This window comes from Haemorhous mexicanus, chromosome 4 (assembly GCF_027477595.1).
Source record: "Haemorhous mexicanus isolate bHaeMex1 chromosome 4, bHaeMex1.pri, whole genome shotgun sequence".
Classification (NCBI taxonomy): domain Eukaryota; kingdom Metazoa; phylum Chordata; class Aves; order Passeriformes; family Fringillidae; genus Haemorhous; species Haemorhous mexicanus.
The window spans coordinates 19,582,413-19,594,823 of record NC_082344.1 but is presented as its reverse complement, the minus strand read 5'-3'; the positions used below and the strand labels follow the sequence as shown (position 1 = coordinate 19,594,823).

General features: G+C 44.5%; 1 protein-coding gene across 10 annotated transcripts in view; it reads right to left on the bottom strand.

Moving 5' to 3' along the window:
* OTUD4 (OTU deubiquitinase 4) overlaps window positions 1–10,515 on the bottom strand; it is a 28,509-nt gene extending 17,994 nt beyond the window's left edge. For 6 of the 10 annotated variants that reach the window (XM_059843982.1, XM_059843986.1, XM_059843985.1 and 3 more), the window contains exons 1-6: window positions 10,359–10,512; window positions 6,910–7,402; window positions 5,290–5,373; window positions 2,416–2,466; window positions 2,062–2,108; window positions 267–339 (exon numbers count right to left, since the gene is read on the bottom strand). In XM_059843982.1, the coding sequence (XP_059699965.1) occupies window positions 267–339; window positions 2,062–2,108; window positions 2,416–2,466; window positions 5,290–5,373; window positions 6,910–7,074 (420 nt within the window). In that variant the 5' untranslated portion in view covers window positions 7,075–7,402; window positions 10,359–10,512. Of the gene's footprint in view, window positions 1–266; window positions 340–2,061; window positions 2,109–2,415; window positions 2,467–5,289; window positions 5,374–6,909; window positions 7,685–10,358 lie in introns of those variants that run through there. The other 4 variants (XM_059843987.1, XM_059843990.1, XM_059843991.1 and 1 more) reach the window with 3 other exon arrangements.
* Window positions 10,516–12,411: the final 1,896 nt, after the last annotated feature.

Genomic DNA, 12,411 nt, shown 5'->3' with positions numbered 1-12,411 from the left:
TTAGTGCATGAAAATTGATTTTACAGAATTTTATATTAGTAGGAAGATGCAACATCCTAAATACATCCCATCTATTTAAAAAGAAGTGTTACATGTATTAACAGCACAACTGCCTTAAACATGTACAAAATTAACTGCTAAAACTGAATTCTCAGAACTTTTCATTGTGTTGAATACTGAAAGTCCCAGTCACACACAACCACTCGCTGTTTATGAATTAGTCTTACTTCAGCCTGTCACAATAGCCATGATTTTTTTTTTTTTACCTTATCTGAAAAGCCATTTTCAGTTACACGTGAAGGAGAAGCATTTGGCTCCTGGTATATTATGAAATCTTTCCTGGAAAAAAAAAAAGTAACAGTGAAGAATTTATTTTAAAAGTAATATCAATCAAAATTTGAGCATTGAAGTCAAATTCAAAGGAGATACATAACCAGAGAAAACACCTAGTGGCTTCTCTGCTATAATTAATCTCTATTGTGATTTTAAACTTAAATATTTTCTCTCTCTCCCTTTCATCCATAATGTTCTCTTGAGGCTCTTTGCTTAACAGCCTGTCACCTCCTTCAAATTCTTTCTCACATAGGCAAAAATGTTATCAGTCTTGCAAAATAATTGAGTATATTCACAGTTTCTGGATTAAAAAAAAAAAAAAATTAAATTTGTACAACTACTCAGAAAAAGCAATTCTGAAAGGAAAAGAAGACCCACCCACTTCAGGAAGCAAAGAAAAATTTACTAGATAACCAACCTATATTTGTGAGAGGTCTGAGGCGTGAAAGGGAAATCAAACCTATTTGTACTGAATTTCTATCCTATGCCTGAAAAGTCTGAAAGTCACTTACTGGAACAGAACAGGAAATTCTTACTTCCCTTAAGTCTGCCAGCACACAGGAGAGGGAGCAGCTCTTTCCCTCTACCTCCACCACTATTCCTACTTTCCCTGAGACTCTAAATTGCCTTTTCAATAGAAGCCTGTCTTCCCAAAACAAGCACAGCAATAACTACTCTTGTGTGTTCACCTCTGCAGTGAAATACTACATAACAGTTGCATCTGTGCCACAAAACCCTCCTGATGCTTTCAATGGATATTTTAAAAACCCACTGATATTATCCAGGATTTGTCTCTATTCATTTATCAGCTGTGGCCCTGGATACCAGCGTTGCACAACTGCAAAATAAACTACTCCTGCTTATGAGAATACATTTCTCATGGCCAGAAATACAACAGATCAGGACCATCCAGTTTCTGATGAGATTAAGCATCCAATTCTGCTGACTTAAATTGAGTTATATCCCTGTACAACCTGGCTCAGTGTAACCATCAGACCTTCTCACTAAGCCTCTTGAGTCAAGCTTTGCTCTGACTTTCAGCTCAGTCCTCCCCCATCCACGCAGGACACGCAACTCTGAGCTGGCCCATTCACCTCACAAAATGCTAAGATAGAATTCCATACAATTTCCCACACATAGCACTCAAAGTGCCCAAAGGTAATATTTATCTAGTCTGATTCTTTCCTCTTATCAGCTGTCTCATCAATAGACAAAGCCATTAATTTACAGTAAACATTTTGAAATTCTGAATTTTTAATGAGTTTATAAACAGCAGACAGTGAAGATGCTGTGGATTACTCATTCCCTTGCACAATAATTAGAAAGCAGTTATAAACACTCAGCACATTGTTTCTCACTATTTTGTGAAGAAAGATTTAGTATACAAGAAATGGGTACAGCTCACATATGAGCCATAGGGTTAGTACTAAAGCCTTGGTGAGTAACAGGAAAAAAAGCAATGTTAACAGAAAAACCAGGATATTGAAATTAACAAAGTACAACTGTATGAAATTACCCACAACTGGCTGTGCAGGTGAGATACATGGCATTACTGCAAACTCACTTTTCTATTTTTATTTAATCTGTTGACAGCTGCAATTCTCAAATACATAATTTTACAGAGGATTATGGTATGGTATAACATAATTCTATCTTTGCTTTTCCAACTGATTTACTAAAAAAACAACAGAAATTATCTCAGTAAAACATATTGAAAGGTTTTCTTACTTGTACATAAGAGAAAGGGCACTTATTTCTACTTGTCCAACCCATTCCTGTATTAAAAGCAAAAGAAAATTAAGTTCAAACAAATACACAATTATACCTCCTCATAAGCAGATCAAGAGATGCAAGAAATCATTGTTGAAAATAAATATACGAACACTGAATCTGGAGTTCAGCAAGACATAAAAACACAATTCCCCAAATCATTTTACAGTAGACAGTACATACATAAAACTATATATTCAAGTAATTCAAAGACCTAAGCTCAATCAAAAACACTTCAGCAGAAAAAAATTCAATTAGCCATCAACTTCAACAAAAGTACTTGCTTTCTATCCTAAATCAGGTCTGACATACCTGTGGATTTTCCAAACTTTTTAAATAATCTTCAAACGGCCCCTCAATGAACTGTATTAAAAAATAAAAAACAACCAGCAGTAATTAGTGATTTTTAATAGTGCAGCATATAGAATCCCCAACCTGTGACCCACTGTACCAATGGGAATGTACCACTGAAATGGAAGTCTCCCCTGCCCTCTCAAAGCTCACAATGTAAATATAATGGGGTGTTGAGATAAAGGAATGAACAGTCAAACAATGAACAGCCTTGCAGAAAATAACCACATAAACAGATTTCAAAATCCTCACACAAGTAAAATAAACGAAACAAAACCCCCAAAAACACACTCAGCAGTCAAATGGGGAATCTGGAAGAAAGCAGAGACGATGTGATGTAGATGTTTATAGGCAATTCATCTAAGGCATGCACAGCATCACTGAAGAGAGAATTGTGGACCTGAACTCAAACATCTTGTTAGATAAAAAGCAATGGACAATCAGAAACAGGAGCCCCATTTCTGTAGTACAGAAGCAGTGGTAAGATCTAGTACAGCCACCTCATACAGCACTTTTTCCACTGTTCTGTATCACCTCCAACTGCTTTTACTTTCAGCAAAGGATGCAAACAATCAGGCTACACTTCAAAGTGCCAGCCCAAGAAAGTGATCCTTCAACTGCACTCCCTAACACACATGAGGCCAAATTCACATCTGCCAAGAGCAGAGAAAGATGCTGCAGTAGTTGAGACATCTTAATTTCAAAGTGTTTCAGCCACACAGGTCACAGAAAGGCTGCTTTTAAAAACTGCTCTTTAGTCTCTATCTACTTGATTTACCTGAAATAAAGATTCACAGAGGTGCAAACCAAGAAGGAAATCTCTTCATGAATGTGAGCTACAAGCTGGATGGCCTCTACCCACAGTGATTAAGAAACAAGAAAATAAGGACAACTGAGTGGAGTAGTGAGATTCAAAGTTCTGCTTTAGCCATTTGGAAGTAAGAAGAACTAACAAGCCTGGCCCAAATTTTTAGTTTGAAGTTAAAAAAGGTGGATCAGCCAAATATGATCACAGACAGCAGTTACTTTTTGTGTCAAAATTAAATGACACGAAGATAATGCACAGAGGAAGAAAGGAAGGACACCAGGAAGTTCTCATAGGAAACTGAAGAGATAGAGAATGAATGTAGCACAGCAGCAATTCAAGATAACACTGCACAAAAGGCTGAGGATGGAAATGAAGATCGTGGCTACAGTCCTGAAATCTTGGTTATAACAGTATCAGTGGAAAGAAAGACACAAATTTAAGCTGAAATTATAACAATAGGCAGAGAGAAGAGGAACTCCAGGAAGCACCACCATGTCAATAAACATAACTACTGAGGAGGCTGCAAGTATACAGCTGAACCAGGAGATTAGGGAAAGAGGCATTTGTTGGGTTTTTTAAAGAGAGATAACTGGTATATTCCAGACAGAAAACACAAAGCAGAGTGAGAGACAGAGGCAGAAAAGGAGATCAGCAGAGCTGAAGCGAGGTACCCGTGGGAGGAAGAACACTGGGAAATGAGAACAAATATGAAACACCTACTCTCACAAGAAACTTTTAAAAAGGAGACTTTTCAGAAGGACAGCAAAGATGGACAGAGGACAGGTCATAGCTTGGGATAATGTCTGAGAGGGAAAAAAGAACACTGGGACCAGGAGTTTGGATGAGAGAGACCAAAACAATACTAAAACCATACTAAAACCAGCAAGGGCTAATAAAGCACTGATGGGAAACAGCAATATGGGAACAACACACACTTAAGAGTCAAAAAGGGCATGGAATTTCAAAACACCACACAATGGAAAAAGAGAACAGAAGTAGAGAAGCAGATATTGGAATGAGCAGGGTAAAGAAAGGGATTAAAAAGTCAGCAGTGAAAAAATGAAGTAAGAAGAGAGACACCCAAGAGTTAGAAACAACCAGGAGCCGAGTCTGAGCAGCATTGTCCCAGAGAGATCTGCTGTATTTTATACCATTAATTTCTAGTAACTTCCACATTTATGTGATCAATCACATTAGAGCTGAGGGTACTATGTCAGAAATTAGAGCACAAAGACACACACTTATTCCTGCTTTCCTTCTCTTCCTTATGCCAGTGCATACCACAACAGTCTTTGTATTTTGGGTCTGGGTAAATTTAGAACAGAAAGAGAGCAATAATCTTCTAGTAGCAAATCCTTACACATACTCACTCCCCTTCTGCCTGTCCTGGAAATCAGGTAACGGTATGTACACCAGAACCCATACAAACAGAAGCACCATTATTGATTAATGATCTTTTTAAAGGAAGAAGAAAAAGGAAATTGTAATGTTACACTGACAGCACTGACCAAGTATAATGAATATCAAAATATTTTACATCTATGGTGGATGAAAAGCTTAGTTAAAGATGCTTAGGGAAAAAAAAACCTACAGTGCCAATGCATAATAATAAACTGCAGACCCTGAAAAAAAATTCACTAATCTGATCAGTCAAATCCCTTATATGCTGGAAAAGCAATTAATTAGCACAACAAGAACATTTTACAACTTTTATTAAAGTAGGCATTATATTAAACTAAAATCCCAATTATAGTAGCTTCACTACAGACTATTGAAGATTAAGTTTGCTTTTCTTTCTTCATGAGCATTAAAACCTTCCACACCACATCATGCCAGTCCAAGGAATACATAAGTCTCTCCAGGCTTCTGAAAATGAGTTACTACCCGATATGTGCTAATTAACTTAAATAGCACCAACTGGCATTTAGCTATGATGAATACAAACATAGGGAAGTGCAGATTATACCAAAGTGGAAGGAATAAAGTAACTTTTCTTAAATGCTGGCAAAGAAAACAAAATTACTTACTGCTTCAAATTTCTCCCTATTTTTCCGAAGATAGTCTACACAAGCCATCCTAACATCAATGTGCCGAGACTGAGAGTGCAACACCTACAAAGGGAGAAAGACAACAAGGTGACATTGGATCTCAGGAGTTTTGATGACAGGCCACAAATAATTCATGACTGCTGTCTAAACACAGGCTTGGAAATACTCTAGTTTTATTTTTAAGAATATTTAATATGCATACTCATTCAGCAGCAACATCTTCAGGCAAGTCAAACCTCAATTACTTAATAAAAAATTAAGTAACTGCAGAATTCACTGGTTTGCTAAATTCAAACCTCCAATTTGATGAGGATTTACGAAGCAAATGAATAGCATTTATTGTTAATCTTTAACTGCCTCCTTTGTAAAGGACTTCAGTTAATTGAAGGAAGTTACAGCAGGAATGGATGAGGAAGCCACCTACCAACACGCATTCATTCAAACAAAATCCAACCATGCCTCACAGCGCATGTTTACCCTCTCTTCGAGAGGCCTGTTGGCCAAACACTTTTTTGGAAGCCAGGAATTCAGTTCCCTAAATATGACACCTGAATTCTACCTCCTGTTCAAATCTTTACTGGAAAACTATTACTTTTATCACATGTTACAAGTTATCTCTGCAACGTAGGGAAGTCCCAGACAATTTAAGTTGCAGTGTCTCTTGCAGTCCTTACAAACCACCCTCAAAATAAATCACTTCCAAATTCAGTTTTTCTGAATGAAGAGTACACAAATGAGACCAAATTTGCAGATAAACACTTAGTAACTCTGAATTAAAGACCTTACTTTCTTAGAGGTCATTTCCAACCTAAATGATTCCATAATAAGAATGGGATGTTAAAAACACAACAGCTGAAAAAAAGTTCTATCCAACACTGAAGTGTGAGATAAACTTTCAATGTATTAATGAAAAAGTCAGAATAGCAATATATATTATGTATATATCTACTCCCTTGAGATAAAGAAAACCCCCACCCACTTCCAATCAATAGTGTTTGCTTGCCTGAACTTATCAGTTCAGTGGGGAAAGGAAATTTTTTTTAAAAAAGTGATCTGTGTATAATTAGCACAGGAATCTGGGTTCCCACAATCAGAAGCACCACAGCTCCCACTGCTGTTTGCTTGTACTTAAGACAAGATGACGCTGTCGCTTTTTTCCTTTAACACTAACACTGAAATGGGGGAGGGGAATTCAACAGGAAGAAGAGAAAATAAATTACTCACTTTCTCTAATTTTACAGTCAACTGATTAACAAAACCAAGAACGTGGCTTTTCAGCTCTAAATTCCTTTTCCTAGACAATCTCATACCCAGCAGCTGTATTTCGGTGTTGAGATCTTACACTGAAAAAAGCTCTGAGGAGGCGGTGGAAGGTCAAAACAGATAAGGATTTCTTGGTGGCAGGAGACAGCTGAACACACATAACTTCTCTCACCTCGCAAGGTGGAAATTATTTTTAAAAACTCACGTTTTTCACTGGCACGTGACCGCATAACCTTAACCTATACCTGTCTGCGTTTTAACACTAATTGCCACCCACTAATGAGATCCACTTCCCATGCTTTCGTGAGAAGGAGCTTTGTTTATGTAATCAGTTACCTGCTCGGCCACAGCCCTGAAAAGGCAGGAGCCATCCTTGGCCACTTTCTTCCTGTACAAGCCCTGAGATCGCAGGTAGCGGTCCATGGACGTGTCCCCGGGGGCGTCCCTGCCGCTGCCGGGATGGCTCTGCTCCCCTCCGCCGGCCCTGTCCGTCGCATCCATGTTCACCGAGGAGAACGCCGCACCCCTCCTAGTCCCACATGGCGAGGAGAAGCCGCGGCGCAGCTCCGGGGCCGGGCACAGGTGCAGCGGCCGGAGCGGGGGGCAGCGCTGCACGAGCAGGAACGGGAGCGGCAGGAAGAGCAGCAGCCGGCTTCACGGCGTCCACTCGCATGTGGGGAGCGCGGAGAGAAGCGGCAAAGTTTCCTGCGCAGCCCGGACTCGCAGCTCCGTCACTGCCGCGGCTTCCCGGCTGCTGCGGAGGGCCGGGGGCAGCTCCGGCGGGTCCCGGTGCCGGGGGGAGCGGGCGCGTCCCGGGCGCGCAGCCGGCCTGCGGGCGGAAAACAAAAGGGAAAGGAAGGACACGTGCGGCCCGCCGGGAGGGAGGGAGAGAGAGAGGCGGAGGGCGCAAACAGGAGCGTAACCTGGCGCTTATTTTCACTTTCAGCCCGGGCGCTGCTGGGAGCCGTAGTCCCGGAGGAGGAGGAGGAAGCAGGAGGCGGACGCAGCGCCCAGGGCCGGGCTGTCAGCCTTGCTCCCGGCCAGGATCATTCCATTGCTTCTTAGTTTAAAACCAGCACCAGGGGGGTGGTTGGTGAAAGACAACATTAACCCGGTAGTGTGCGCTCGCAGCCCACAAAGCCAGATGTATCCTGGGCTGAATCCAGAGCAGCGTGGCCAGCAGGGCAAGCACGGGGGGGGCGGGGGGGGAATTGTCTCCTCCTCTATTCCCCTCGGCTGAAACTCCATTTGGAATATTGTGTCCAGCTCTGGTGCTCCCAGCACAAGGAGAACACGGAACTGTTGGAGCAAGCCCAGAGGAAGCCACGAAGTTGATAATGGGACTGAGGCACCTCCCCTACAAAGACAGGCTGAGAAAGTTTGGGCTGCTCAGTCTGGAGAAGAGAAGGCTGCATGAAAATCAGACAACAAACTTCCAGTATCTGAAAGAGACCTAACAGGAAGCAGAAGAGGGACTCGGAACTGTATCAATGGGACAGGAAATAACAGGTTCAAACTCACAGGGTGGAAATTTAGGTTGGATATTAGAAAGAAATTCTCCACTGTAAGAATGGTGAGACACTGGAGCAGGTTGCCCAGAGAAGCTGTGAATGCCCCATCCCTGGAAGTGTTCAAGGCCAGGCTGGATAAGGCCTTGGGCAACCTGGTCTAGAGGGAGGTATCCCTGCATAGGGAAGCAGAGCTGGGACTAGATGATCTTTAAGGTCCATTCCAACCACTTCATGTTTTATGATTTTGTCTGAAACCTAATCCACAGTATGTGGGGTATGTGTGTTTAGTTAGGCTTTGCTTGGATGGGGTTTCCCCCCACAGATGAGACTGTAAGATTATTTTTTAACTCCATACACTTGCAGGAAAGAAGATGAAAATAAAACAGAGATAATAAAAGAGGGCTTGATTGAAAATGGGATTTTAAAAAGCCACAGCCATTTAATACTTTTAATATATTACTCTTCTTGTATGCCACTCCTAGTTGTAAGAAGCCCAAACATTCATATCACAATTGCATGATTAAGTTTTGCTTGGCATTGTAAACGGGGTTTAAAAGGTTTTGATGCACAAAATGTGACAAGAAAAGATGCTCTTCAAACTTGTAATGTAACTTGAATGGAAACCCTGATTTTTTACTTTCAGCTGACAGTAATAAACCTAGGGAGGGTGGTGACTTGAGATCCCTAGGTAACAATAAAAAAAAACTTCTTAAATAAACACAAGTTACAAGGCAGCCTAAGTCTAGTGCTCCAGCATCATTACGCCACCTTTCCTAACAGACGCTCAGGTTTGCCAGAAAGGAACAAGAAACAAATGCCAGTTCCTGATATCTCTGTATCTGTAGACAAGGAGAACAGAAAGTGAAAGAAGTGAAAGCAAAGCTCTACCCGCAGCCAAGCCTCCAAGACACAGTGAGGCAGCACGGGGATGGATGTTTTAGACAAGGAAGGGGATAAAAATACCAGCAAGGGGCTGGAGGGAAAGCTCCAACTTCCCCCCAGAAGATGGGAAACATCATCTAATAAGACTGAACTATAAACAGTTGCTGCCACTGACTCAGCTACCACATTCACTCAAGGAACTCGGGGTAGCAGAGCCCTGCATGTGAGAACTGCTTCTTCTGTAGATAAAAGTAATTTGGAAAGATTCTTTTGAGACCTATCAAACTGGTGTCCAGTTCCAGACTTTCTCAGGAATATCCAATTTTTTACTCACTCAATTTATCATGTTTAGAGGCAGTACTATGCTCTAATATTTAACAAATTTATCTTCTCATATATTTCAGCCTTTTGTCATTGTGATTCTATAGGCTGCTGAGGGGAAGGGCAAATGCCTTTCATCACATCTGTTAGACTCAAGAATGCCTATACATACCAGGCCATTCAGTATGTGACAGGATGTAAATGTGGTTCTGATAAGTGAATACACAGAAAATGAGAGCATTAAAGTCGTCTAGCTGTCAGTGTTCTAAAATCCTGTTCTTCCTGCAATCAGCCCTGAAGCTGATCAAGTGATGATGACCCACAGAGTTTTTTCCAAGTGCTGCTATACAAGAATCAATCCATTTCTAAAGAGGTTTAGTTCTCGATGAAGAAATCTACTCCATACACATATTTGCTAAGGCTCAAGGAGAAATGCACCCACCCAAAGGCACCTAAAACACCTCATCATTAAAATAAATGCTCCATCAAGATAAGAATAACCAAATTATAACTCGAGTCATTACAGATGTTCTAACTAGAGTTCCTGCACATGCTCTAATTAGCGTTAATACAGATGTTCTAATTAGCCAGCAGCTTTATTAGCACTTTCGACCAGCACTTATACCACGTGCATCAGCTCCAGCCACGAGTTTCTCCTCTCGCTGCCCCTACCCTGAATCAGCCCAGGAAGCTGACTCAAGCTGAAAAAAATTTTTCAGGGGGAAAAAAAAAAAATCTAACTTTATCTTTAAACCAAGATTGGTTTTGTGATCCAGGTCAGGGCCTGCCTGTCCCAACACCTGGGCCAGCAACCTTGGGCAGAGCAGCTCAGCGTTCCCCCGCCTCGCGCGCCCTTTCCCGGCTCGCCACGCGCCTTCTCCCACCCGCAGGTCGGGCACGGGCGGCTCGGCGGGGCAGGCCGGGGACAGACACCCGGGCAGGAGTGGACCCCCGGCCTCCCGGAGCCGCGGCCGCTGCCCCGCCGTGCCCTGCCCGCCCCCCCCCGGCACCGGCACCGGCACCGCCGCCGCCGGGGCCGCACTCCCGCTGCCGCCGGCCCATGGCACTTACCGGCCCCCTCCTCCTATTCTCCTCCCCACGGGCGACGCTGGCAGTGGCGGCAAACGCCTCACGCTCCTCGCCCCGCCGCGGCCCCGGCACTTCAATCTCCCGCGGCGGCCGCTCCGCCCGCTTCGCTCCCGGTGATGCGCCCGCTGCCAGCCCCGTCCCGTCCCGTCCCGCCCTCCCGCCGCGCCGATCCCCCCCCGCCTGCTGTTGGTTTGTCCCGCCGGCCACACCTGCGGCTCGCACCATTCGCCGCGCGGGGGGGCGCCGAAGGAGGGGAGGAGGCGGAGGGGGAGTGCGCCCGGATGCCGGGGCAGCGAGCGGGATGTAGCGCTGGGATGCTGCGCTGGGATCCGGCCCTGGTCGGCTCGGGGGAGCCGGATGGTGCCGAGGCGAGCGGCAGTCGCCTCATGTCGTCCTCACCCGCAAGGCCCACAGTGGTACAGCCGAGGAACCTTTCCTTCCTCCTCACCCAGCAGGTCCCAGCGAGGGGCGGGAATTGCCATGTGCCGCCGCTTCCTTCAGCGGTGCCGACTGACCAGAGTGCTCCGCTCCTCCTCAGGGGCTCAACGCGAAACGTTTCTAAGCGTGTTCCTGATGGGTCCATGTTTTTCATAGTGAGGTAGCAGCCCGGAGAATAGGTGTGGGGTAGGAAAGGGGCACCCCACGTCACGCTGGCGGCAGGAGTCACGCCACAGCCACAGAGGTCGGAGGGGACACCCCACAGCCATACGGGTTTGGAGGGGACATGCCACAGCCACACATATTGAAGGGGACATGCCAAGACACACAGGTTGGAGGGATCTCGCCACACCAAAAAGGTTGGGGGGACACACCTCAGCGACACGGGCGGATCATCCCTCAGCCACACAGGATGGAGGGGACACTCCTCAGCCACACAGCTTGGGAGGCACACAGGCTGGAGGGCACATCCCACAGCTGGTTGTGCTGCCAGAAGGAGAAGCTGCTGAACTGTGCCCTCGGTACCTGCGTGCTGCCACAGTAATTGTGTATATTCTGAAATGTTACCATATACAAAGAGTGTATTCTCATATTCCATTGCTCTTCCTCGGAAATGCTCTAGCAGACATGAAGAAATATGTGAAATGCTTGTAAAGGAATAGTGGGAAGGTTGTGAGAAGAATCAGCAAATGTGTAGCAAATTCAAATTCGATTTTTTTTCCCCTCGACTAAAAAGCTTGTTCAGGCTGGGAACTCAAAAGCAGCGTGGCCAACAGGGCAAGGGAGGCAATTCTGCCCCTCTGCTCTGCTCTGCTCTGGTGAGAGCCCACCTGCAGTGCTGCATCAGCTCAGGGTCCCCAACATTAGAAGAGTGTGGGACTGTTTCAGCGAGTCCAGAGGAGGACCATGAACAAGCTCAGAGGATTGGAGCACCTCTCCTATCAAGACAGGCTGGGAGGACTGGGTTTTTCAGCTAGGAGAAGGTTCTGGGGAGACCTTACCTGCAGCCATTCAGTACCTAAAAGGGGCTGCAAGAGAGCTGCAGAGGGATTTTTTACAAGGGCCTGTAGCAATAGAACAAGGGCCATGGCTTTAAACTGAAAGAGGGTAGGTTTATATTAGACACTAGGAAGAAATTCTTTACTCTGGGGATGGTGAGGGACTGGAACAAGTCCCCCAGAGAAGGTGTGGATGCCCCATCCCTGGAATTGTTCAAGGCCATGTTTGATGGGACTCTGAGCTACCTGATCTAGTGGAAGGTGTGCCTGCCTGTGGCAGAGGTGCTGGAACTAGAACCCCTTCCAACCCAAACCATTCTGTGATTCTGTGAGGAGTCAGCTGGCCTGGCCATGCTCCCTCCCAGCTTTTCGTGCACTTCCTCACTGGCAGAGCATGAGACACTGAAAAGTCCTTGACTAAGGGTAAGCACTACTTAGCAACAACCAAAACATCAGAGTATTTTTCTCCTACTGTATCCAAAACAGAGCACTGTACCAACTACTTAAAAAAAAAATTAACTCTATCCCAGCCAAATCCAGGACATCATAGCAGAGGTGTTGGAACGAGGTGATCTTCAAGGTCACTTTCAACCCAAAAC